The 26,094-nt window shown below is 37.8% G+C and overlaps 1 protein-coding gene across 50 annotated transcripts in view; it reads right to left on the minus strand.

Annotated features, from left to right (window-relative positions):
- The window catches only part of PTPRD (protein tyrosine phosphatase receptor type D), a 2,065,421-nt gene that overhangs the window by 370,272 nt on the left and 1,669,055 nt on the right, over positions 1-26,094 (minus strand). For all 50 annotated transcript variants that reach the window (XM_088793168.1, XM_074330438.2, XM_074330432.2 and 47 more), the window contains one exon: positions 17,383-17,549. In XM_088793168.1, coding sequence (XP_088649294.1) covers positions 17,383-17,446 — 64 coding nt within the window. In that variant the 5' untranslated portion in view covers positions 17,447-17,549. The remainder of the gene's footprint in view (positions 1-17,382; positions 17,550-26,094) is intronic.

The following is a 26,094-nucleotide window of genomic DNA, read 5'->3' on the forward strand; positions in this document are numbered from 1 at the left end:
TCTCAAGACACCCCTCTATAAACAGCAAAAGACAAGATTTGAACCCAGATCTTTTACTTAAAAGCCACTGCTCTTCTATCACACCATATTTCTTCTGAGTAAAATTATGAGACACATATGGACCTACAAAAATGTAGCAGTATGGGCCCACTATATACCACAGTGATTCCTCAGGGCATCTCCATATAACAGTGGGAAATACATAAGTTGATATTTCTGATGAGTGTCCCCCAAATAACAAAGCAACAATCATGCTTCATTTGATCTATTTAATACTGAGAACTGAAAGGTACATTCTAGAGGGCATTCCATAAAAATAGATAAAGCAAAACGTTTTAGTACCAAATATTTTGTCTTATACAATTAGAAAGCCATCTTCATAGATCTATCTTATAACCAACCCAGACAGAACCTTAGGAGTAAAATCCTGTGCCCACCCAGCTGCTGGCTTGGGCAGTGCCCTTCTTCTAAGCACCAGCCTTTGAAATGCTAATTCACTGGCTGGACAATTGTTCAACTGCTCTTTGGCCTTAAACATTCTGAGGCTTCACATTCGGTAGTCAGAGGAGTCCTGAGAGAAAAAGGAGCTCCAGCAACCATGCTCACCTGGGAGGGAGGAACCCTGGAGAAGGGAGAGGAAGCCCCAACCCAGCCTCAGGCTGTGAGGGGGCCACCTGAGGTCCTTCACCCTGGCATTGTTAGAACACACAAAACTGAGAATGAAAGGATTTAAATGAATAATTCATCACCCTGAATCCACATTCACTAGAAGTATCTATATAATTGCAGTTAAAGTACTTCAAATTTCTTCTTCTGCTTTATAGTTTAGTGTGAGAGATACCAGGTAATGGAATCTATTCTCTAATTCACTTTGCACAAATAGAATCAGCCCAAATGTTTGCTGCAGATGCTTTGTTAAAATTTCTGCTACTGTTAAACCACAGAAAGAGCTTGAAAGTGCTGGGATTGGGAAATTGTCTTCTTTTTGATTCTACACATTTCTACTCAGACCCTATACACGAAAACTTATGGTCCCAGAGAGATCCATTCCAAAGATGTTTTTCCTTTGGTCTCAGTATTGTTATTGTTGAACGATTGTTGACTCAAGTCAATGTGTAAAAATTCAGGGAGTTTCACTTACAAATGTAGATTTTGAAGCTTCTCTAGGAAAATCAGAAGATCCTGGGCATGCATTCCCAAGAGGCAAGAAAAGCCTGGGTGGTTGCTTCCTTCATGAGATGCAGCACAAGTTCTTCTTTTCTTTCATTCTTTTTAAATTGTTTTTATTATTTACTTATTTTTTAAATTTTTTGGGGTGACATTTTAATAAAATTATATGTTTCAGTACACAATTCCATAATACATCATCTGTATATTGCATTGTGTATTCACCACCCAGAATCAGTTCTCCTTCCATCACCATATATTTGATCCCCCTTTCCTTCATCTACCACCCCCCTTTTCCCCTTCCCCTCTGGTAACCACTGAACTGTTCTCTATGTATGAGTTTTGGTTTCTTTGTTTGTTTGTCTTGTTCCTTTGTTTCTTTCAGTTTTATATCCCACATATGAGTGAAGTCATATGGTTCTCGACTTTTTCCATCTGACTTATTTCACTTAGCATAATAATCTCAAAATCCATCCATGTTGTCACAAATGGCATTATTTCATTTTTTCTTATGGCAGAGTAGTATTCCATTGTATATATGTATACCATATCTTCTTTATCCAATTATCTATCAAAGGATACTTTGGTTGTTTCCATGCCTTGGCCACTGTGGATAATGCTGCAAGAACACAGGGTTGCATGTATCTTCATGGATCAATGTTTTCAGATTTTAGGGGTAGATACCCAGAAGAATAATTGCTGGGTCATATGGTAATTCTATTTTTAACTTTCGAAAAACCTCCATACTGTTTTCCATAGCGGTTGTACCAATTTACCTTCCCACCAACAGAGCATGAGGGTTCCTTTTTCTCCACAGCCTTTCCAACACTTGTTACTATTTGTCTTGTTGAAAATAGCCATTCTAACAGGTGTGAGGTGGTATCTCATTGTGGTTTTGATTTTCATTTCCTTAATAGTTCATGAAGTTGAGCATTTTTTTTTTTTTTAAATCTGTTGGCCCTTTATAAATCTTCTTGGGAGACATGTCTGTTCAGGTCCTTTGTCCATTTTTAAATTGGATTATTTGTTTTTTTGTTGTTGTATGAGTTCTTTACATATTTTAGATATTAGCCTCTTATAGGAGGTTTTGATAGCAAATATCTTTTCCCATTTGGTTGATTGCCTCTTTGGTTGATGGTTTCTTTTACTGCAGCAGAAACTTTTCAAAGAGTTGAACTGGCCGCTTCAATAATGAATTTGACTTGACTGATCACGGTGGGCATTGATTTTGCTACCGCAGACTGCATTCAAGGCCCAGTATTTGGACAGGGGCCAGGAGGCAGGATCTGAGATAAGTAAGTATACTTGCCCTGGGCATGGGAAATGAGAATGTTAGACAACTACTAAAAGTAATGTATGGCATCTATGAAAATTGTTAGGAGAGGTACAAAAACCATAATAATATGCATGAGGTGAATTGGCAGAGGAGGGCTGTGGTGGAAGAGAAATGCACAAGGAAGAGTGAGCACTTCTCTAGCTGTTCCCTCTGTGGCTCATCCCGTGCTTACCAATTCAAGCGACCACAAAATTAAAAGCCTGCAAGGTTTTAATCCTTTTGAGTAAATTTTGTATCTGGCACCTCTTTATCACAGAACCGCACCCACAGTTCAGACACTCCTTATTCTGCCTGAGTTTGCAGCTGTCTCTCAACCAGTCTCTCACCCTCAAATTCATCCTCCAAACAACTGTCAGTGACCTACCAGAAATGCAAGTTAAAGCACATCACTTCCCAGTTTAAAAGTTTTCATCGCTCCCCTTATACGTTCGTAATATTGGGCTGTGCTTGAGAATGAACTGAGGAACATTTTAAAAATCACAAATGTTCGGTCCTTACCTTCATATATTTTGATTTAATTGGTCACTGTGGAGCCTATACAGCTATATTTTATCCCCAAGTGACTCCTAAGTATCACCGGGTTGAGAATCCCTGATCTACCAGACAAGCGCCAAGCTTCCTATGTAGCTCTGCCTGAATGCCTTCCAGTATGTTTCCTGTCTCTGCCATACCTATTCACATCCCTCCCCATTCCAACGAGTTGCCACTGGCAACACCTCGTGCACATGTCTACTGTACGCAGTTGCTGATGTTGCAATTATCTCTTTATTGCCTCCGCCAGTATTCTAAGAGCAGTGACTTAGCTCTTCTTGTTATCCCCAGTGCCTGAGACATCGTGGGCACTACATAAGAGTAACCAAAGACCGCAGAAGATGGACCTGGAAGAGTAGGTAAGATGTGGAATTGCAAAGCAGTCAGAAAGAGAGACTACTTGCAAGGCTGGAGAAACAGAAAGCACTTTTTGAGCTAAACAGAATGTTGGTGATCGTGAGTCATTTGTGAAAGCTTCTTTAAGGCTACAAAGAGAAGCCTAGGGGCCTGAGTAAATACACAAAAAAGAAGTGAGCCAATTTATTCCCTGTCCAGTGGTGGTGTCAGATCCACTTGTCAAATTGTAAACTCTCCAGAGAAAACAGATCCCCGAATACAAGCAATTGTTTTATTACAATTATCATAATACCCTTCCTGTTTGCATCTCTCACTCCAAATCAGAACAATTAAAATGCAAAAATAATCATAAATTTTGCAGTTGCCAAATGATCTTTTTATATCTCTTTGCTGATGCAGTTTTGATTATTTCAGAAACAGGAGTTAGTTCTTCACAGTGGTTTCTGTCGCTTTACGTCAAATGATTCACACGGTGGGGCTCTCATTCTTTCCCTTGAGATTTTACTCCCTAGTCGAATAGACTTCACCATGAGTCATTTTCCTTCATACTCAGCCAAAATTTTTGTTTAATCTAATTAGTCCTATTTCTTCATACAACTGTAAACAACCTCCATCCTTAGAAGAATATAGTTATACCCTTCATACATTTTCAGAAACTTGTGCCTCATACTAGCTGCCAGGACAAACTAGCACTAGTTGGTTCTTTAAATTTTCCCATGTGAGTCAGAGATTCCAATTGCAACCAATTGCAAACCGCCCCCTTTCCATGCCCCATAAGGAGGTTTCAATTTGCTGACATCCTGGAGCACAAGTGTTATTTCTGAGCATTGCTGCTGGATCAACGGTGCATTCTCGTTCAAGTTTTATTTTGCTTCTGATTTACAAGCGCTGGGATGGTACAGAGTACATCTGTACCAGAAGTATCTATGACGTGATCAAATTCCCCATGATATTTCTGCTTTTCCCTGACTTCCTGAAACCAATATCAGGGTTCAATACCCATGATTACAAACTTGTTTCTTTTCAGACCCTGTTTACAACATTCACAGCAAAAGTAATACTTTTTCAGCACTTTTTTCTCTATATTTAAGATGATTATAGCTCCAATGTAAAGCTCACAGTGACACAAAACCTATCCCATAGCTGATAAATTATTCATTTTTTAGGAGTTTGAGATAAGTGGCACTAACAGCCAAGTACCTGAAGCACCCCCAAAAGACATACATAAAGCACAGTGACATGCCAAGGTTTTTCTGCATAAATTGTAAAGGTTAAGAGCTATTAAACATCTCTGTTTATCAAGAAATGTGCTCCTTGAACTTATTTATTCTAATCAATCTGCTCCTAATAAACATTACTAACAAAGCGAAATGCTAAAAGATGCAAATCAAACATGTCTCCTTCCCTTTACTAATCTCACCAGGTTAAAACAAAATCCTCTTGCTCATAAATATCCTCCATTTCCTACGGTCTGTGAATCAGGTCAAAAGCAGGGGCTGTCAAGCCATGAACCATGGACCAAATCTGGCTCACAGCATGTGTTTATAAATAAAGTTTTATTGAAACACAGTCATTCCCTTATTTATAGGTTGTTTGTGGCTGCTTTCATACTATAAGAGCAGAGTTGGATAGCTGTGACAGATACTGTATGGCCCACAAAGCCAAAAATGTTTACTGTACGGTACTTCACAAAAAACATGTCCTGACCTCTGGTCAAGAGGTACGCAAATGTGTAATGGTGTCAGACTAGAAGGACTTTAACCAATGTATATCAATGTGTTCATCTACTGAAAAAAAGCTTGCCTTTAAATGCTTGTCATCTAAAACATCACCTGTGTTACAGGTAGGTACTTCATTTTGATGAAAGTAATCGCCGTGTGTTTCTTTATTGCTGTGTTTCAATCCACCTCAAAACTTGCTTAAGGCAAAGATTTCTTTACACAGGATTCTGCCACGCAGGCTTCAGCTGTGCGGTTCTTCTCATCTCACCTGAGGTCACTCACATCCCTTACAGTCATTGGGAGGAGGCTGAAGAGCCACGATGGCTTTGCTCACATCTCTGGTTGTTTAATTAGGATGGCTCCAGTATGTTAGGCAGTCCGGGAATTTCATTTTTCCATGGGGTCCCTCCAGCAGGTTGGTTGGGCATCTTTCTCTGATGACTCAAAATGCCACAGAGGGGGAGTGGAGGCTCCCAGTATCCTACGAGTCAGGCCCATGACTGGTGTAACACCACTTCTGCAGCCTTCTACTGATCAAAGCACATCAAGGGACCAACCCGCATTCAAGGGGAGGGGAATCTGACTCCACCTTGAAAGAAGCTGGGAAATATATCGGCCATGATTTCCAGTCCACCACATCATGACTAGGAGGATGGTACATCAGGATTATGGTGATACAATCTCAAAGCAGCTGTTACTGTTGACAATTTAGAATCAAATTCACAGATAAGCGCAACAAAAAAGCCTAACGAAAAATGAAAAGTATTTTACGATAAAACACTGGTTGCAGAGAGAGAGAGAGAGAGAGAGAGAGAGAATGTAAAATTTCCCGAATCAATATTACTTTCTTTATTTAAAAATTGAAATGGAAAAGAAGGCTTTGTAAAAGGCATTCAATGCTTCTCTATTTCTCACACAGTACATAAACCATGAATATGATATCATCTTTTCTCCATGACTCTGAATCCTCATTCTGACTATCTGTGAGGTCCCTGGACAACTACAGAACAGATGGTGTCAGGGCCTGCTGTGGTAGTGGCATCACTTCAGCCTCTGCACACATCCTGAGTCCACGTGCCTGCTCTTTTTAACTCTTCTGCCTCCTCCCTGGACAGGAGTCAATGAGCTAAGTTCTAGGTCCTTCTCCATCCCCTATTCATCTTTTTGCTTCAGGCAGGTCATCTGCTTTGGCCCTTGGCATCTTTTGTCTGAGAAGTGGTGATAACAGAATGTATGCTGCCTACTCCTAGAATATTCAGAAACAGATTAAAGATATAAAGTGTTTACATAATTATACAAGGGAAAGTATTATCTCATTACTATGCTATGTTGTAAAATTGCATTTATTGCTAACATAAAGTAAAATAAAGTAAAAATAATATATTAACAAATTAAGTTAATATACTACCATGTTTCCCCGAAAAGAAGATCTAGACGGACCATCAGCTCTAATGCGTCTTTTGGAGCAAAAAATGCGTCTTATATAACATTATATTATATATATTAATATATTATATAATTTAATATATTATATTATTTAATATATTAAAATAAGACCCGGTCTTATATTAATTTTTGCTCCAAAAGACGCATTAGAGCTGATGGTCCGGCTAGGTGTTCTTTTTAGGGAAACGCGGTATAAACTGCATAGTTAATATAATAATAACAATGGTTAACATGCATTTAATGCTTACTCTGTGTGAAGCACAGTTCTAAGCACTTAACGTTGATTAATATTTAATCGTCAATGCAACCTTACAACTACCAAGCGATACTCCAGACAACAAAACCAAGACATGATGAAATTAGGCAATCTGTCTCTGGTTACACATATATTAAACAGAGCTATGATTTTTCTTTCCCAATTTTCATAGCTGATTTCAAGAATTTGTGAAAGGTCTATTGCATTTCTGACAAAACTTCCCCCTCCCAAGCCTCATGGACGTTAGAAGGGCAGTATCTACCTGTTCCAATCTCCACCCTAACATTCTGTTCCAGAGCTTACACACCACTAGTGGATCTCAAAAAGGGGTGATTTTGCCCCCTGGGGCATATAGCCACGTCTAAAGACATTCCTGTTGTCACAGTTGGGGACTAGGTTGCTAGTGGGTAGAAGTCAAGAATGTTGCTACACAGCCTACTCTACTCAGGGCAGCCCCTCACCACAAAGAATGATCCAGCTAAAATGTCAGTATGCCAAGCTGGGGAAACCCTGGGCTACACCGATGGCATACTCGTAGCATGGAACGATTTCACCAAGAGTGCAGCACATAAGTTATGTTACACATCTATGATATGGACATTTTGTTTGTTTGTTTGTTCTGTTTGTTGCTGCTCTCAGGTATATATGGCTTATTTCCTTAATATGAAAATCATGTCAATAGGTGATAATGCTAGGCAGCTGATTTCTGCACACATCAAGCATTGTCAAACGTTCAACGGGATAAAAACGAACCTTGACCGAATACCTGCCAGGATCTCATTTAAACCTCACAAGGACCAGTACGAGCTATGAGCACTCCCCAAAGGCCCAGAAGAAATGAGAAATTTGCTCCAGGTGAGAAGAAGGGCCAGAGTTTAAGCCGAATCTGATTGATAACAACACGTATGATTTTAGAGAAAATACATTTAAGTTATGATTTATTAATCCTTATTTTACTTATTACCTTACATCCCCATTGGGCTTAAAATTATGTCTAAATATGTTAAATCACATAAGCAATAAAGTGTTTTTTTTTCCCCCAAATGGAAGAGGTTTACCAGGAAATATTTTAATGTTTTCATCTATATAGGGGATAGAGCCTAGGAGTCACGTAGGAATCCTATTATTATAATCTTGCCCAAATGGAAGAAAAGAGAGAAAAGACCTATTAAAGTTCCCTTCTTTCCTGCAAGTCGATGTTGGCCGACACAGTTTGATTATAGCCCGCTTTTCATATGTACCCTCCTTACTCCTCTGCAGCTACAGATATTGATGATGGAAAATAGACTTAATTACATGTTTCTAATGTAAAACTATCATTTGTTAAGAGAAAAACAAACCTGTCCAAAACTAAAAAGTTAAAAGCAAACACTTGTGCTGTGGGTAACCAAAAGTCTATATTGACTGGGACAAAGGAAATTTCAATTAAGCTGTTTAGACAATGGCTTTGTAACTTGATCAAGAGCGTGTACCAATACTTAAAGCACTATTTGTGAAATAAATATTTATTTTGTTCCAGGAGAGGACAGTGGCGGCCAACTCAAGTTTCACAGGTAGATATGTGAAGAATGCACTTTGTCCCTACATACTTGCAAACTCCTTACAAAGCCTACAGGGTCACATGACCTAGCCAGTCCCTGCCTCTCCCACCTCTTTCTTCTCACTTGCTATGTTCCAGTCTCCGGGGCCTTAGTTTGTCCCTTGAGCACAGTAGGCTCCTTCTTGCCTTAAACCCTTTGCACAACACTGCTCTGTCTCCCACTGTGCTCTGAACTCCCACTTTTTCATGACTGGTCCCCTCCGATTCAGCTTAAGTGCTATATCTCACTCAGCAATACCTCCCTTGATATACAATAAAGGTGTGCCCTGTACCCTCCTCTAACACCCTCCCTTACTCTCATAGCTATTTTATTATCTTTGCAGCATTTATAACTATCCACAAACGTACTATTTATTTACCTTTGTGTATAATTCTGTCTTGCTGCATCTCTCCTCCCTTATCTCCCACCCCCAATCCTGCTCCAACTGGAATGTAAATTTTGTGATAATAGGAATCGGGATCTGGCTTGTTTGGGGCACAGACGAGGTCGTCTTTACTTGAAATGTTACCCTTAAATTAAATGTTGTGACTTACTTTTAAAGGAAATATATAGATGTTAGAGGGAGTTACTTTGTATCAACCTGAAATCACCATAGCTTAAACCTATGAATGACATTTTTAGTGATAAACAAACAGCGATTAATTTTTCTCTCACTTCTTTACAAGCATCTTAAACATTGATTTAACAATAACAGCAAACAACTAAGAAAGAAAAGAAAAGCTACGGGATTGTATTTAATTTTATAGATCTGTTATGCTTTTTGTACTTTTACCTGAAAAGCAATGTATTTTGTACTTTTTTTAAACTAAAGATGCTAAGTACTGAGTATATTTTAATGTCACATTTAATAACTGCAGTATAAAATGACTGTCACAATACCATGTTGTGATTTTGCAAAACCCATCAGAAATTGTAGAGTGAATTTAAAACTTCTGTCAGAGATCAAAACTTGAAATACCTTATATAGTAAGGTATTGAACTTCACTCATAATTTTAAGCTGATTCTGGATTGTACATTTTCTTTACAGATATTAATATGAATTTAAGTTTCAAAAAAACTATCTGGACTCAACAACCAAAAAGTAAAATTGTAGAAATGAGCAGTGATATAATTTTGGGGAAAAAAATAACGCCATGTCAAAAAAAAAAAAAGAAAAATACTAGTAAGATATTGAGTAAGTATTAGGTCCCATTTGGCTTAGTTTACTCTTTCATTCTAAATTAAAGTAATCTGTTGGTGCCTCAAGTTTTAGGGGAATATATCTTCCAAAAAGTCAACTAAAATTATTTTTTAAGTGTCAAGTCAGTCTGGCCTCCCTAACCTCCCCCACTGTGGTCCCCTGTTCCCCAACTTCTGCATAACTTCAACTAGCCTCTTACCTAACTAATCTCAAGGGCACAGTTGGCTGGCTGAGGCTCCAAGGCATTTCTCTACCCTGAAGCCACGTAGATGTTTTAAAATGCAAATCTCTTCCTGGCACTCCTGCAGCTGTCCTTAGAATAAAAAGCAAGGTTTTGAATAAGTTCTATGAAGTCTTATATTAGCAGGTCTTTAAGTACTTGGCTGGCCTTATTTGAATTCTCTCTCCTCCTCACCTTCTGAGATCCAGTCACCTCCCAGGACTCTTTCTGTCCCCAGAATACACTGGGTTCTCCCTGTCGTGGGGTATCTGAGCAGGCTTTCTTAGACTCACTCAAACAGCTCTTTCAGTTGTAGTTAACTTCTATTCATCCATCTAGCTCAAAACATACAAAAGATAACTAGCTCAAAAATCATTTCCTGTGAGTTATACATGTGATCAAATTTAATAGAATTACATACATCTTTTTTTTAAAAAAATGAGTTGAAAGCTTCCCTCTTAGCGCAGCAAACAGCTTGTCAGTCTCGCAAAAAAATAAAAAATAAAAAAACCTGAGTTGGTGTAAAAACTTGTCAAAATTTGTAGTTTAGTTAATAGTATAGTTGATTTTCCGATTTTGATAATATACTGTAGTCATGTAACATATTATTATTTGGGAATATTGGTTGAAGGGTACATGGGAAATTCCTATAAAAGATTTTTGTTGTTGTTTTTGGGTTTTTTTACTTCTTTTAAGTCCAAAATTATTTCAAAACTTAAAAAAAAATCATTTCTTTAGCAAAGCTTTTTATTACCCTTCTGAAGAGACGAGACACTTAGCTCCCTATTTTCTTCCTTCATAACACTTAGCACAGTTAGAAAGTATAAAATGCTGAGATGAATGTCACATATTTGTCCACCCCACTCACGTGTAAGCCCTTCAGGGGCAGGGAGCTTATCTCTCTATCTCATCATTGTGTCCCCACTAGGTAACTCAATGCTTGGCACAAAAGTTGTGTTCAATAAACATTTATTAAAAGGACTATTAAATACATGAACAAGCCAATCAGTCAATGTCCTTTGGAGGCATAAATATAATAAAGATACATATTTACATTTTTAAAAGATACTGCTCAAATTATGAAGTTAATAGGATGATAAATGTCAATGGCGATCTCAACATGGATGCCTCTAATTTGGAAATGATGCAAGCTAATGAGAAAAAAGCATAATACAAACTAACACTTAGCGAATATTTAATCCTGTTATTCAAAATGCTTTGCAAGCAGTTCTTTATTTAATTCTTATGCTAACCATATCAAGTGTGTGCTATTTTCAATCTTCATTTTATAGATGAGGCACATACAAATTTTTCACTTGCCCATGGTCAGAATAACTATTCAGTAGAGGAAGGATGTGAACACTTGTACTCCAGCTCCCTAGTCTATATTCTTAAGCACCACTTCCTGACTAGAGATAAAGTCTGAAAACACATCTTGAGGGAGTTCTGAAAAGTGGGTTATGAATTCTGAAGACAGATTATAAACTGATATTGGACCACACTTCTTTAAATCTTTATATCTGAGTCATTTTGCACAAAGCTTTTCATCCAGCAAGCATGCATGCACACACACATACATGCATGCATGCAAACACACACACACACACACACACACACACTTGCTTGGAAAATGAATAAATGAAACTAAAGCAAATTGAGGAAAAGAGGAAAGACAAAATTATAGGTGAGGAAATTGATTTCCACACAATCACTTTTCTCTTTGATGCTTCATTTTAGGATGGATGCTGGTGGGAGTTTTCCTGAATTAAATGAAGCCAGACAGTATGTGCAGGGGTATGCGGGCTCCCAAACAAATGAAGGTTATTTGGAATAAGTCTGGTAAATAGTAGTTAACTGAGGACAATTAAAGAAACTAAGTGTGTGAAGGGAAAAAAAATGAGGAAATCATAGAACAGATTCATCAGTTACAACCAGGCTATTAGCAATAACGAGAAGTAATTCACAAATATTTTAGATATTGTTCCATCCTTTGAGCTTAGGGCCTCACCACAAAGAGAGATCAGAGATAACAAATATGTTATACGTTGGATTTCAAAAAAAAAGGAAACCCCTCTATACTCAAAATGCTTTGAAGTGTACACATTTGTTGATTTTGAGACATATTCCTAACCTTACAAGGTAGATACAGCTCTGCTGGGAGCAATTAATTCAGAAAGCCTCAGCAAACGCCGTGATGGGGCTAAAGGATCAGTAAAATAGCTGGAATATTTTCCTCCCTGCAGACAGCTGGATGCTGCTAATTTAGCTACTTCAAAGTGTGGAGAGAAGGGAGAAGCAAGGTTTTTATTTTGCCACACCTCTGTAAATTCAGAAAAAAGGAAAACAAGGAAGGCATTGGGGTAAGCCTGGTAAATGAACTGGCTTTCTCCCTGCTTTCCTCAATGTGCATGTCTAGTCCAAGTGGCTTGAAGAAACCAACACACTTTCCTTTCAGGTTGCATATACCAAAGGGAATCTAACCCAAGAGCTGGGTTAAGCAGCATTTTACCTTTTCTCTTTTAAATAGTTTTATTGAGATATAATTCACATACCATGTAGTTCATCCATTTAAAGTGTACAATTCAATGGTGTTTAGTGTGTTTACACTCAATTAGCACCATCACCCCGATCTAATTTTAGAATATTTTCATCACTCCAAAGAATTTATCTTTTAAAGGAAGATTTAAATGGTTTGTGATATAAATAAATACCCAATCACTCATAATCTAAAATAAAACAAAACGATATTTTTAATGAGGTATGACTGTTCTCAGTGTGAAATGTACTTGTCTGTTAAGAGGTGTGCATTTTGATAACCTAAGAAAGACATCATGTCCAATTCCTAACTTCGTTTTAAAAGGTCTAACTACTTCACTTAGGCAATCAGTCAGAAGGAATCATTTGCCCTGCCCTTTAATCCAATCATTTTTCTTCCTTCCTTCCTTTTTTCCTTCTCCCCTCCCCTCCCCTCCCCTCCCCTCCCCTCCCCTCCCCTCCCCTCCCCTCCCTCCCCTCCCCTCCCCCTCCCCTCCCCTCCCCACTCCCCTCCCCCCCTCCCCTCCCCTCCCCTCCCCTCCCCTCCCCTCCCCTCCCTCCCCTTCCAGAATAATTTCTGGCCATATCAAAAGCCACTCACTCTCTTCCTTACCATGTTTACCTCCCTCTCTAGCTCTTTGGACCACTGACCCATAAAGTACGGACTATATTTGCTGACAGTAAATATCTATAGTTCCACCCTCTGAGCAGCTTAAGAAAATGCATTACAAGAAGCAACAGAACAAAAACATGAGAACACTTTCCATTATGCATCAGACCAAGCCAAATTACTTTTAAATTGGTAAGTCTAAGAGAGGAGATTTTTAAAAAGCTTAATTAAAGCAGATGAGCTTCATATTTTTCCCTCTTAATCTTCAGCTTAATTTCTGGAACAAGAGTTCATAAGAAGCTTCTATGTATAGGAGTTTATAGAGAAGCAAGGTGAGGACTTAACATGCTGCAAGAAAACTCGGTTTATCCATCACCTAAATTTTGATCTGTAGGTCAAATGAAAGAATTTTAGCACAGTACAAGTGCTGAGTAAAATGTTAGCTGGATGTTTCTGAATAATGATATAATAATAGATAATATTTACTAAACACCTACCAACCAGTGTTTTACATGAACTCATTTAATCCTGACAAAACCCAACGTCCTATACTACACCATCATCATCATAACCAAGTCACCATCATTCGCATTTTAAAGAAAGGGAAACTGAGTCAAAGAGCATGATGGGTCATGTTCCAGATTATAAAATGACAGCAAGAATATAAAAACAGGCTCTGGCTTCAGAGTTCACTTTCTAAACTGTTACCCTATACTGTCCATCAGCGAATACATAAGGGGAAAATGGTTATCTTCCAACGTAGATATCATTCTATTATCTAATGCTAAAGAAATAAGGAAGTTCCCTGGATACAGTGACGTAATACCTCAGGGGGGAGAAAGCAACTGCTTTCATATTGGACGGAAACATAGTGAGTACGTAGGGACTAATGGAAGGTTCCTTAACAATAAGGAAGGAAAAGAAGGGAGTGTTCACCATCTGAGATTTTAAAAATGCCAAAGGCAACAGAAAATGGATGAACTAAAACATTCAAAGAATTAAACCATCAAGAGTTATGTTTCTAATGAAGATCCAGTAAACATTCAGCTCCAATTATAGTGGCCAAAGTGTAAACTCAGGTCTAGAATGTAACAGTAAGTGGTAAGAGATTTCATTAAAGTAAAACCAGTTTGATGAAAAAAGGTGCTAACAGCAGGTTTTTAGCTTGCATCTAGTTGGGGGAAAAAGAAAGAAAAGAAAAAAGACTGGTAAATAACAAATTAAAGTTCCATGTGAAATAAAATTACCAGAATTGGTTATAAAAACTCAGCCTAAAGAAAAGTAGTCACCCCAGGATTACACTAATATTATATAATCTAAAATCATCTTGAATTTGCACGCATGTTATCCTTGAATTAACCTCAGTCAGGCTACTACCTAAACCAGAATTGACCTCAATCGGGGCCACTACCTAAAGTAGAAAACTGGTTAGCCTGGCATGAGGAGGGGCTACTCCCAGTGCTGAAACAGAAGGTCACACTTAACTCTTTCCCGAGACTACAACTGTACCATGTGTGTATATATTCAAGAAACAACAAGCAAAATCATGTTGAGCATTCAAGACATAGGAATGAAAAGAAATAAGGTCCACGCACACACCTAGAATTAATAGTGAGGATCTGCAGGGCATTTTAAATTGTCAATGGCAAAAACTCTAATTTTCTGCTAACGGGATATTATCACAATTTTTCAACCTGTGTTTGAACAAAGGCTCATAAAGCTCTCCTACGTAATGCAACATCACACCTAACACTGTGCTATGGTGTTCCACATCGCAGATTATAATCCTGATGCCTTGGCCCTTTGGCGTTAATCAGTTCAAAAGGGAGTGAGTTGAACACATTAAATTAACACTGTAAACTAGAGCGGCTTCTTGCCATTCCCTACCCCCTTGTAGTCCTCTTCTTCAAAACAGAACAAAATATAATTATTTCAGAATTCTCAAATGTCTCTGACAAGCTACTGTTAAATTTTGAAGCATAACTCCCAATTGCTTGTGAAAATATAAAATGCATTTAGTTAAAAGGAAAAACAAATATGGGTAAATGTGCTAATGAAAGTATAGGGACACAAACCAGTGACACAGGTAATGGAAGCATGAGAAATATTATTTTTACATGACGGTGAAGAAATCAAATTTTTTCTTCAGTGCTACCTGTATCGTGATGTTTTTCAGTGTTTTAAGAGAAGGTAATGGCACAATTTAATGGGTTACAATCTAGATTGTATTTGATCAGTTGTTCTTTAAACATTTTTTAGTGACTAAAATTATATTTCCAACTCTATCATTTGCTTTCATGTACCCTGAATATCATCCAATAGTTTACAAAGAGATGTTCTTTCTTCTTTTAAAATGTACTTTTTTAAAAAATGGCTATTTTCCCCCTTTCACCAGGAATGTTCATGTTACACATTATTCAACAATGCCAAATTAGTCTGTTAAAGGGAAAATATACTAAATCATAGCTGAGTAGACAAGGGCAGCACAAACAAAATTCATTTGCAAAGAAAACTGTCCCCACTATTTAACTGCAATGGGAAGGGGGAGAGAGAGAACGGATTCTTTTTCAGGTTACATCTTGAGGTTGAAAGCTGATATCACATGAATATATAACATAACACATATCTTAATTTAACTAAAAATTGCTAATGCAATTTTGTTATTTGTCTTTGTTATTTCTTTTGTGAGACGCAACTGTATATAGGAACTGTGATGAAAGAGAAAGAGAGGGAGAGTCAGAAGGGGAGAAGCAGGAGAAGACGAAGTAGGTGAGGGTTGTCTACAGTCTAGATTGTATTTGAAAACATAATTTTAAAAGTATTTATTCCTAAACTCTTGACATGTATCTGCCACTTCCCCCCAACAAATTAAGCAAAAGAATAGCTGGTCAGTATAACAACATTTTTACTTATCTGGAAGGATAACTTCATGGATATATGATAATTATATCTAGTAACTTTTAAGAAAATCTCTAATTGCAATCTGATATTAAAATGGGTTACCAGGGTCTTCATATGCTTCTGCCAAAAATTAACAATTGTAAAACAACTTACTTCTTCACTCTAGCCAAAACAGAAAAATAAAGCCATATGCCTGATTTATTTAATAAACTAAATTTAGATTTCAATATTAAAATAGATTTTGACATAAAGGGCTTTAAAATAACAAGAGCATCTTTCTGGGTCTTTTCCCAGTTAATTATTTGCTGGCATTGTAACGAGAAATTCCTTGGCTTCACCCTACACCACACTCCCAAGTGCTAATTAGGAGACTATATACATTATTAACCAGAGAACATTGTGCTTAAAGCATGCATGTTCCATATGTATCCTATTATTACCATTATTCCTTTCAGAACTGGAAAGCTAAATAGAGCTCCTATTTAAACAAAGAAATTGGCTGCTATTGAGGAAATTCTTGTCAAAATGCAATTAATAGGTAAGGGCCAACATGACACAGGATCCCTGTCTTCGAAACATTCTTAACACGAATTAAACTTAATCTCACTGAAATAGTGGAGGAAAAGTTAATGACTGCAGATGTTATGCATTGTAATAGTACCAGGGGACTCCCAACGAGAATGGCCAACTCTCATATGAGCTAAACCACTACCGAGGAACCAGATATGCCGTGAGTACAAGCTGGAGACATGCCTTTTTCCAGGACTAGTTTCCAAAAGGCCACAGGACAGATGGGAAAAGAAACATATGCACACAAGGTAGGCCTAATAATTCCCTAATTATGAAGGAGATATGATCTTCTCATTAATTGTCAAGCGAAATGACCACAACTTCAGTGTCATAAGCTGAGTGCAAGAATCCTCCAAACTTTGGTGTCTGTACTCCACAGAATTCTCCTCACACTTCCATACCCTTCATCCAGCCACAAAGTTGTCAGTTCTGCTTGATTTGTTTGAATACCGTACTGGACGACAGCTGTCGGAAACAGTACGTTAGAACAGCTGCTATGACAGCTACAAGGGGTTTGGAAGTTTAATTGGGCTCAGTGTGACATTGTGTGTTTTTCTAAACATAGAAATATCCACAAAACTAAGAAATTTCTAATGAGTCTGAACAACATTTACTTATTGGCAACACCAACTGGTTTACCCCCATTTCAGTTATAGCCTTGGTCTCATAATATCTTTGCCACCCAACTGGTAAGATTATCAAAAAAGAAAAAAAGGACAAAATATAGGAGCAGTTAGATGCACAAAAAATGGGGGCATTAAGAGAGAGGAAACAGTAAGGAAGTCATGTCAATGATCCCTTTCAAAGGCTGGCTAGTAGCCAAGGAGGATCCCAGTGTCTCAGGATTTACTTCCAAAGGCGACCTATTCAGAGGCCCTGAGCCTGGTGCCAACTGCAAACAAAACCACTCATTGTGGCCACAGCCCCTAGGGCAGGGGAGAATGGCTTACTCTCGGCGTCCGCACGGAGGAAGAAAGCGAGGAGCAGCAGCAGCGGCCTGGCTACGCGCACCATCCTGCGGCCTGGCAGCAGTTCGCACTCGCAGCTTGGAATCACTGCCTCTGACGCCGCAGCGAGTGTGTCCGATAGGAAATTTCAGCTGGAACACTTTCAGAGCCTGTGAGGGGAGAGAGAGCAAAGAAAAAAAAGAAAACAGAAAGCTTAGATTTCTCTCTCTTTTCCCCTGGTTCCATCACAACCACCACTGAGAGACACGACCCATTACAAATGCACAATAAATTGTAACTGATGCCCTTGTTGTGGGAAACAACCTGGTTTGTAAAATGGGGCAGCCCTAGCCTATCCTGTTCCCGTTTTCAGGCCATTCTAAAGCCAACCACCTTGGATTACACTCTCTGCTATGCCGTCTTTGGGCCAACCCTCTATGAGAAGAAACTGTCACTTCATAGGAAACATTAAGTGAATCCATCAGTGGAAGAAAGCACACCAATGCTGTAAGAAAAAAAAAAAAAAAAATTAAGAGACGCTCTACCGTGCACGATAAACGTCTATTACTGACAGAATAATGGCAGCTGCTTTCTTGGCACCAGGTGAAATGGCAGGGCTAATTCAATTTCTTCAGCCAAATACCTAGTAGAGGTTATATATTTTTTTCACACTAGCACATTTGGCTTCTTCCCTGAAGACACATCAACGTCCAAGTGTAGTTTGACTTCAGTAAGTCAAAACAGTAGTTAGCATGAGCCACTTAGATTTAACAGGATTTTTATATGCCTCCTGAGCAAGGCCTTAGTTTTCTCACTCTTCTATGTAAAATCAATAAGCCACAAACTATTTTAGAGAGCCTACTGCGTGCAACGTATAAGAGAAGCCACTTAGCACAATGTGTCGGGAGATATAAAAGTGAGTCCGATTCCTTCCTCTGTGACTTTCTAGTTTAGTAGTGAATATAAGACAGATACATCAGATGACTAGTACAAGTTAATAAGTGATTAGTGCCAGGTGGGAAAAATGAAACGATGCCATAAAAGATAGGATCAGGGATGGCATCACAGAAAAAGCAGTGTCTCAAACTGGGCCTTGGAATACAGGCAGGATTTTACCAAGAAGAGGGAAAGGCATTTCAAGAGTTGTATGCCAGGACAGGGCAGTGGGACGTTGCTAGGTCTGCCTGGAGCAGGCTGTCCCCAAATGTCGATATGCCATCCAAACCACTTGGAAGGTTTGTTGAAACAGAAAGCTGGACGCCAGCCCCAGAGTTTGTGATTCAGTAGGTCTGTAGTCCAGTCTAAGAATCTGCATTTCTAACAAGTTTCTGGGTGATGCTGATGCAGCTGGCTTGGGGACCACAAGGAGACACTGGGTTGGTATGATGGATCCATTAGGAAACTAAAAGAAGATGAGGCAAAAGAAAATGGTTCAGGCTTTAAAAAAAAAAAAAAAAAAAAAAAAAAGGTCTTGGAGAGCCTGGGATGCAAACCTAAGTCAACCAAACTTTATTCAGCAAACCACAAAGAGAGCTATTTAATGTTTTGTAGCCGAGGAACCACATGGAACTAGGCTTTGGGAAGATTAACTGACAGCTGAATGCGGGATGATTTAGAGAGTGCTATTAGGCCATAGTAGGAGTCCCAGGTGAGAAGTAACACAGACCATAAGAGTGATCGTGGTCCTGGTGGGAATGGAAAACAAGGGAAGCGATAACTGGCTTCAAGCAATAATTTGAAGTATGACTCTTCAGGTGATAAATAATTGTTCCCATAGAACCTTCAATAAATCTTGCACAGCATCTTATAGAGTGGGCTTATGAGAGAGAGAGAGAGAGAGAATGAATATACTGAGTACTATTGTTTCCTCTATCATTATGAGAACTTCAGAATGACAATCAGAATTCATTTCCAAAATGAAACGGTATATATTTAAGTTTTCTATATTAAAATATTTGATACACACAAAGTTCTTGACAGGAAATAGTAGAGGTATCCAGAAATAACCTAATCCACTAAAATAACTTGTCTTAAAAAGTACTGTAATGCAGATACTATAGTGTGTCTTTTCTGAAACTGAGCTTGAGTATGATAATAAAAAAATGTTTAAATATATATTATCTTTTTCATTTCTATGCATGAGTGGTTTGAATGCAGGAACGATAAAACTAAAAGGAAGGGGGGGACATCATTCTAATTACCATTTCACAAAATAGCCTTTTTTCCCCCTTTTTCTCTTTAACAGATTTGTGGGTGACAGGAAGAAGCAAGTTGTATACTGAAACCACAAGCTAGCCAGCTGCTCCAAATCATCTACTGCTATCAATCTTATCTGTAAAACAACTTATCAAGCAGTTCACAGCTATCAAATGTTAAATTCTCAAAACTTCATAGGAAAAGTGCTAAAGGAATCAGCTTTCCTCCCCACCCCCGACTCCCTCTTTCACCCCTCCCATCCTCATGCCAGCATTTCAAATGACAGCAAAGTCCCGGAGACATCAGTCCTGTCGGACTCAATTTGTGTCTGTGCAAGCGTATCAGAGCCAACTGCTACATAATGGCTCGGCCTGATGATAGAGATGGAGATGTATGAAATGCTCTCTCAGGGAAGAGGTGATTTGGCTTTTCCTCCTACTTGACTGAAATGGCATTCGAAGACAAAATTGTTCCAAATGAACCTACACATGTTACCACTGGACTTGTAGCAGTGACAGGATCTAAGAAGTGAACACAGATAGGAACATACATATTTATACATAAACGGGCTATGCCTGGGCAAGATACAAGACAAAAGGAAATCAGAAGTGTGAAGATAAAACCTATTCTAGATGTTCATTCCAGCCCGTCTCCACTCTGTATCTTGTTTATGACATCAAGAAACATTGCCAAAAGGGAAATGCTGGCTTGCATAGCAGTAAGGTGAAATTTAAGTTTTAGAACAAAAATGGGAAATGGATTTTTATGGAAACATTTACAGTGAATATAATGAGGATAAATGAGTATCACATGTTGTTTCCATTAGCCTAGAGAAAGTGTTACCGAGTACTCTGCCATGAAACCAGTAAGAAAAGGGGTTCGGAGCTATTAGAAGCACCATGGTTTAACTTACATCACAAATTATGCTGCCTTTGTCCAACAGCCCTCGTAGAGGTCCACTCTTTGATTTTTATACGCCTTCCCTTTTTGTCTTTCACTAACTGGGACATGCAGATAAAACTGAACCGTTTAAATGAGCTTAAAATAAAATTTAAAAAAACGTATTTAAAACTCTGGTTTCTTACTGCCACAGCACAAAGAGCTTAAGAAACAACAATTTTATTCATTTCCAATGAGCTGAATACCTACTTTTGTATTTATGTACATATGTGGTTTGAGAAACTAACAGTTAGAGGGCCAGTGCATGCAACAGAATTTGACATGGACCAACAAAAAGCACACTTGCCTAAAAGCCTGAACAAATCACTGCTTCAAGTGATCACATAAGTTGACACTTACCCAACTCTTTACCTTTTCTAAAAAATTACTTATTTTTATTTATTTTTCAATTACAGTTCACTCAACTCTTTATCTTCAATTTAACAGTGTATCCCTTTTCTGTAATAAGTGTGTTCATATTCAAACTAATCTGAATGTGGAAGGACTTTTGTTCAGCTTTCTGTATTGTGGGTATGTGTTTCTGTAGACTGTGTTAAAAAACAGGAGACAAAGGGCAAGATGGAGCATTTCTTCTTTTTAAAAATATCCTAAGAGTCCCTTAGAGAAATGAGTGACTAAATGTTACATGTAGGAAATGACAAAACGAGTGTGGAACATGTTGTTATACCAGGAAGCAAGGAATCTCTCAGGAACTATGAGGTTGTACCAAGAAAAGGAGCCAAGGTGACGAGGCTCCCCTCAGCTAAAGAGTAGAAAAAAGGAATGATAACTGCAATGAACGGAAACACATCAGATTAAAATCCATAAATTCACATTTTTTTAAATAATTTTTAAAGATTACATCGATCACCCTATGAGGAAGTTAAAGAATCAAATCATTAAGTTGAAAAGGGTAGAGAAAGGAAAAGAAGCATTAAAAAAAAACTCCATAAGAACTTAAAAAAAAAATTACAGCTGTCACTAGAAAACTAGAGATATCACTGTTCATCTTTAAACATGTTGCTTCTTTCTGCCTGAACAACCCCATACTCTCAATTCTAGACATCTGATAAGCAATGCTATCATAATAATATTTAACCTGGGCACATCTCCATTAAGGTATAGGAATGGTATAGTAGGGAGGAAATCCTTACTATAAGGGTGTGACTTCTTTTTATCAACCTCCCAAACCAATCAGGCCTCTATCCATCAAGAAGAACGGATTTCCAATCATTTAAGAGAAACAACTATTTGTACACAAAATGTTGCAGCAGGAAACTCCCATTGGTAAAACAGACAAAAGCAGAGCCACTGTGACTGAAGCTAGGAGTGGAGGGGCCTGGAGTTTACAGCAAGCCTTGTCGAGGCTTCAGAGGGTGACCTGTGAAGTCCCTGCACTCTCAGAACACAGTTACAACGAGAGGGCACAAAAAGAAATGAGAAAACAAAAGTCAACTTTCCACATTTCACTTATTCACAAGGATTTTCCAAGAGATGGTAGTCGCTAACTATCCCATCATGGTCTAGGAAAAGAATCCTCCCGTGTTTTTCACTGTAACGTTCTGCAGGACAGAAATGTCCTTTATCTGCATTGACTAGTAATTGGCCACGTTAAACACAGCTAGTGCCACTGGGGGAGTACACGTTTTATTGCATTTAAATGTAATTTAAGTTTAATTAGCCACATGTGGCTCATGGCTGCCATATTGTACAGTGCAGACTCCGGACACATGTCACTACAGCCCTGAACAGCACAGCTATAAAAAGGTCTAGGTTGTCTGGGTTAGGGACTGAAACAATGAGGTGGAAATCCTGGGTTCCTGTAGTCCTTGGCTTCCTAAGAATCAGACTCTGAAGACTCACAGTGTTAGGAGATGAAACACATGGAACATTTGGGTCACTTACTTCCCCATCCCTGTCCCTGTGTTTGGAGGGGTAATTCCGAAATTGCTGGTTTCATTATTATTTTTTTTAAACTATGTCATAGAATGCAAAGTGAAGATCAGTAAGTTGCAAGCGTATAACTGGAAAATGTCCAATAGAAATACTGTAATTAAAAGGGAAAAAAAATGGGTGTTTCATATCCCTGTTAGAAGAGTTCTGTTTCTCACTAGTGAAAGGCCCTGTGTGGGCTGTAATACAAATGGGAACTTTTGTCAGCAAAAGCCTGTCGCATTCCATACATGAGAAAGATAAGCGTACTTCTACACATTCATGTGAAATAATTTGTATAGTGGTTATGAAATGGCCACATTCAATTAATTAATATCAGTGAGGAATATGGAAAACATTTTAAAATACACGCAGCACCAAAAGCCTCAGTTCAATTATGGAAAACACTGCTGAGAAAAAATAAAAGGAAAGGGGCGGGGGGAGCAATTCAATAAATCATTACATTAAATAAAACAGTGAAAAATAACGACACATCCAAATACACCTCTGGATCAAACACTCAAATCTAAAGTACATAAGGAATTATTTTTATGAAAGAAACTCAAAACTGTATAAATTATGTTTTCACATAATAGCACATCATGCCAGACACTCTATTTTTTTCTCTATTTTGCCCTAAACATGTTTTCATGACAATAAATTGGGGGGAAAAACAAACAAACAAACAAACAAGAGGGAATTTATGAGATATTATATGTAAATACAAAGTAATAAATCAATCATCTCTTTTCAGTTTAGCTTATGACTTAATATGAAAATATAATAGCAGGTGACAGACAATAAGTAAGCACACAATTCTTTGGAGCAATCAACTGAATTATAGGAATATCTGAAGAGGAAAACAATGCCTATTAATGTAGATACCATAAAAGACTATGTGTTTAGTTCTAATATATAAAGAAAAAGCCAATAGTCTGAGCTTCATATAATATGATTCACTTTCCAAATTACTATAGACAGCACCTCTATATCAAGATTTCAAATAACTTTACATTTGAGGCATAAACAAATATTAATTACTTTCATAAATGGCGAAATGACATGATTAACTTTGATCGTCATTTCTCCTTTGGGAAGTGAAAATGTGGTACACCATGAGAAATTAACAGAGGGGGGAAAAAAAAAAACTCATCTCCCTGCCTACCTATTTTTTTTTCCTACAAACAGAACTATAATACTGACTTGAATAGTAGGGAAGTTTTAGAAAAAGAATCTAATTTCTTTAAATGATTACTACATGTGATATCTTCAGTCTAGTTTTATGTGATGGCAGTGGAAACTTGCAGAGGAAAAGTTAAAATATAAGTCTATTCAACATACAGTTGGGACTCTGCTATTTGTTCCATTCTTCCAAAAAGACACTTTAAAAGTGAGAAACTGATCAATTTCACAAAGAAGACAGATTTACAACCCAGTCACTTTCCACCCAAACTACAGAACACAGATTCTATTATTTTAATCTTTGGACACTTCTGAATGAATATGAAACCATTATTCCTAACTCACTATACATGATTCTCTTTTTCATTATCTTAAAAATCAAAGGCTGTATCTTTTTAATGCATGCAAAGTAGTTTTCTATTTAAAATGCATTTAGCTTTGAAAATATATTATGGGTAATATGGTTTCAATAGTAGGTACATTTTATTTAATTTCCCTCAATACATAGTGGAAATCTAGTAATATATTATCTATTTACCATGAAAAGTAAATTTTTTAATTCATTTTTTGGAGAACTGACTACTCCCTTTAGCAATGATTACTTTTCGCCTTAAGATTATTTAAAAAGACAAGATGAAGAGTGGTTTCGTTATTTTAAATATTTCATTACTGACTTTGCTTACTTACAGGTATTATATCTATAACTCCCTCCTCAGAGGAATCAAAGCTCTGGATCAGTGGCTGTCAACCAAGAATGATTGGGCCCTGTCCCCTGGGGACATTTGGTAATGTCAGGAAACATGTTTTTGTTGTCACAACATAAGGGGAGTTCTAATGGCAGCTAAGGGGAGAGGCCAAGAATGCTGTCAAATGTCCTCCAGTGCACAGAACAGCCCCCACAACAAAGAATTATCAGGACCAAAATGTCCACAGTGCCAAGGTTGGGAAACACTGTCCTAGAACAGTTAATTAATGTTGAGAAAATATTCAAAATGGGGGCGGGGGGAAAGGTAATTTTCAAGGCCTGTTTTTAGCTCACTGTTTTCTAAACCCAACAATTTTAGGTGCTTCTAGCGCAGTTTCAGTATGTAAACTTGAAACAGATTTGAATTTCTGGGCACGGAAGTCAAAACACTATGGATGACACCCAAATTTCCCTTTTTGTCCTAAGCTAAAACTGAAATTGGCTTGCCTTATGGGAAGCTCAGTTCACAGGCTTAGGAGATATAAATATTGTCACCAATTAAAAAAATGAATCTGTTAAATGGGGCAGACACTGCACTGATGCCTGTCAGTGAATGGATGTGGTCCCCATCTCTCATGATGGAAACTTAGCTCTTCTCTGAACGAAGTCCCAGGATAGAAATATTCAGTTCCAAGGAATGTCCTTTCAAATCACTGCCAGCAAACAGAGATAGAAAGTGGAATGATGAAAGGCCATCATGAACAGCTCGGGAATGTGGAATTGAAGAATACTCTCTTCATTTTCCCAATGTTGGCCTTATGACTGTACCCATATCTCTCTGAAAAATCTATTAACAACACTCAAAGTAGACAAATTAGGTTCTGTATGGAGAAGTCAAAGAAATGGTTAGTAAACCAACTAGAAACATAACTTAAAGAAAGGATAGAGGGAACACATATTAATCATAGATACTCAATATACACTCTCTTCCTCTCTCACCCTGCACATTGATTTTATTCAGTTATACTACACTCTCCCTTATTGTTAGGACTTCTCCTTAAATGATAACCTTCTTCCTTAAATGAAACCACAGACTGACAAAAATCAGAAAAAAGATTACAGATTACCTTGGGCAGCCCCCTCAGGTAGCAGACAATGAATGGAGTCAAAGGACATGATGAAATTAGTAACCACAGGATACACATCTGGTTAGTCTTGGGAGAGGGTGTAGAACCCAGGCCAATTTTCTTTCTTCCTAGCATTCTGCTTCTATCATGATTAATTTTAAAAAGAGCAACATAAAGAAAATTTCTCTCCTTTAATTGGCAGAGAAACGACAGGATAGGGCCAAACAAAAAGGCAAGAAAACCTTAAAATGTGGGTAGAGGAAGAGAGGGTGAGGGGATCTCACTGGTAATAGTATTTGAGAGTCATTGCCCCAGATGGATAAATAATTCACAAATGAATGTTTACCCCATGAGTCAAAAATTCTCCAAAGGGTCAATCTTTAACTCAGTGGCCCATTATGATGTACTTGAGTGTCTTAACTAAAAGACTTTATAGATGTGCTTGTAAGTAGCAATGATTAACCAGAAGTAGATTTTTTAAATTCTCACATGTTAGTAATTGAATTAATAACATGCAAACACATGTTTATAGAATCTTAAGACACATTTTTTATATTATTATCAAGTTCTTTTTTATGGAGTTTTTTTCTCTTATATTAACATTTTAGCAAGGATACACATTGATTAATTTTGAGTATCTAAGAATGTGTTAAA

The sequence above is a fragment of the Rhinolophus sinicus genome, chromosome 16, assembly GCF_057876585.1.
Source record: "Rhinolophus sinicus isolate RSI-liver-muscle chromosome 16, RSI-T2T, whole genome shotgun sequence".
NCBI classification, from domain to species: Eukaryota; Metazoa; Chordata; class Mammalia; order Chiroptera; family Rhinolophidae; genus Rhinolophus; species Rhinolophus sinicus.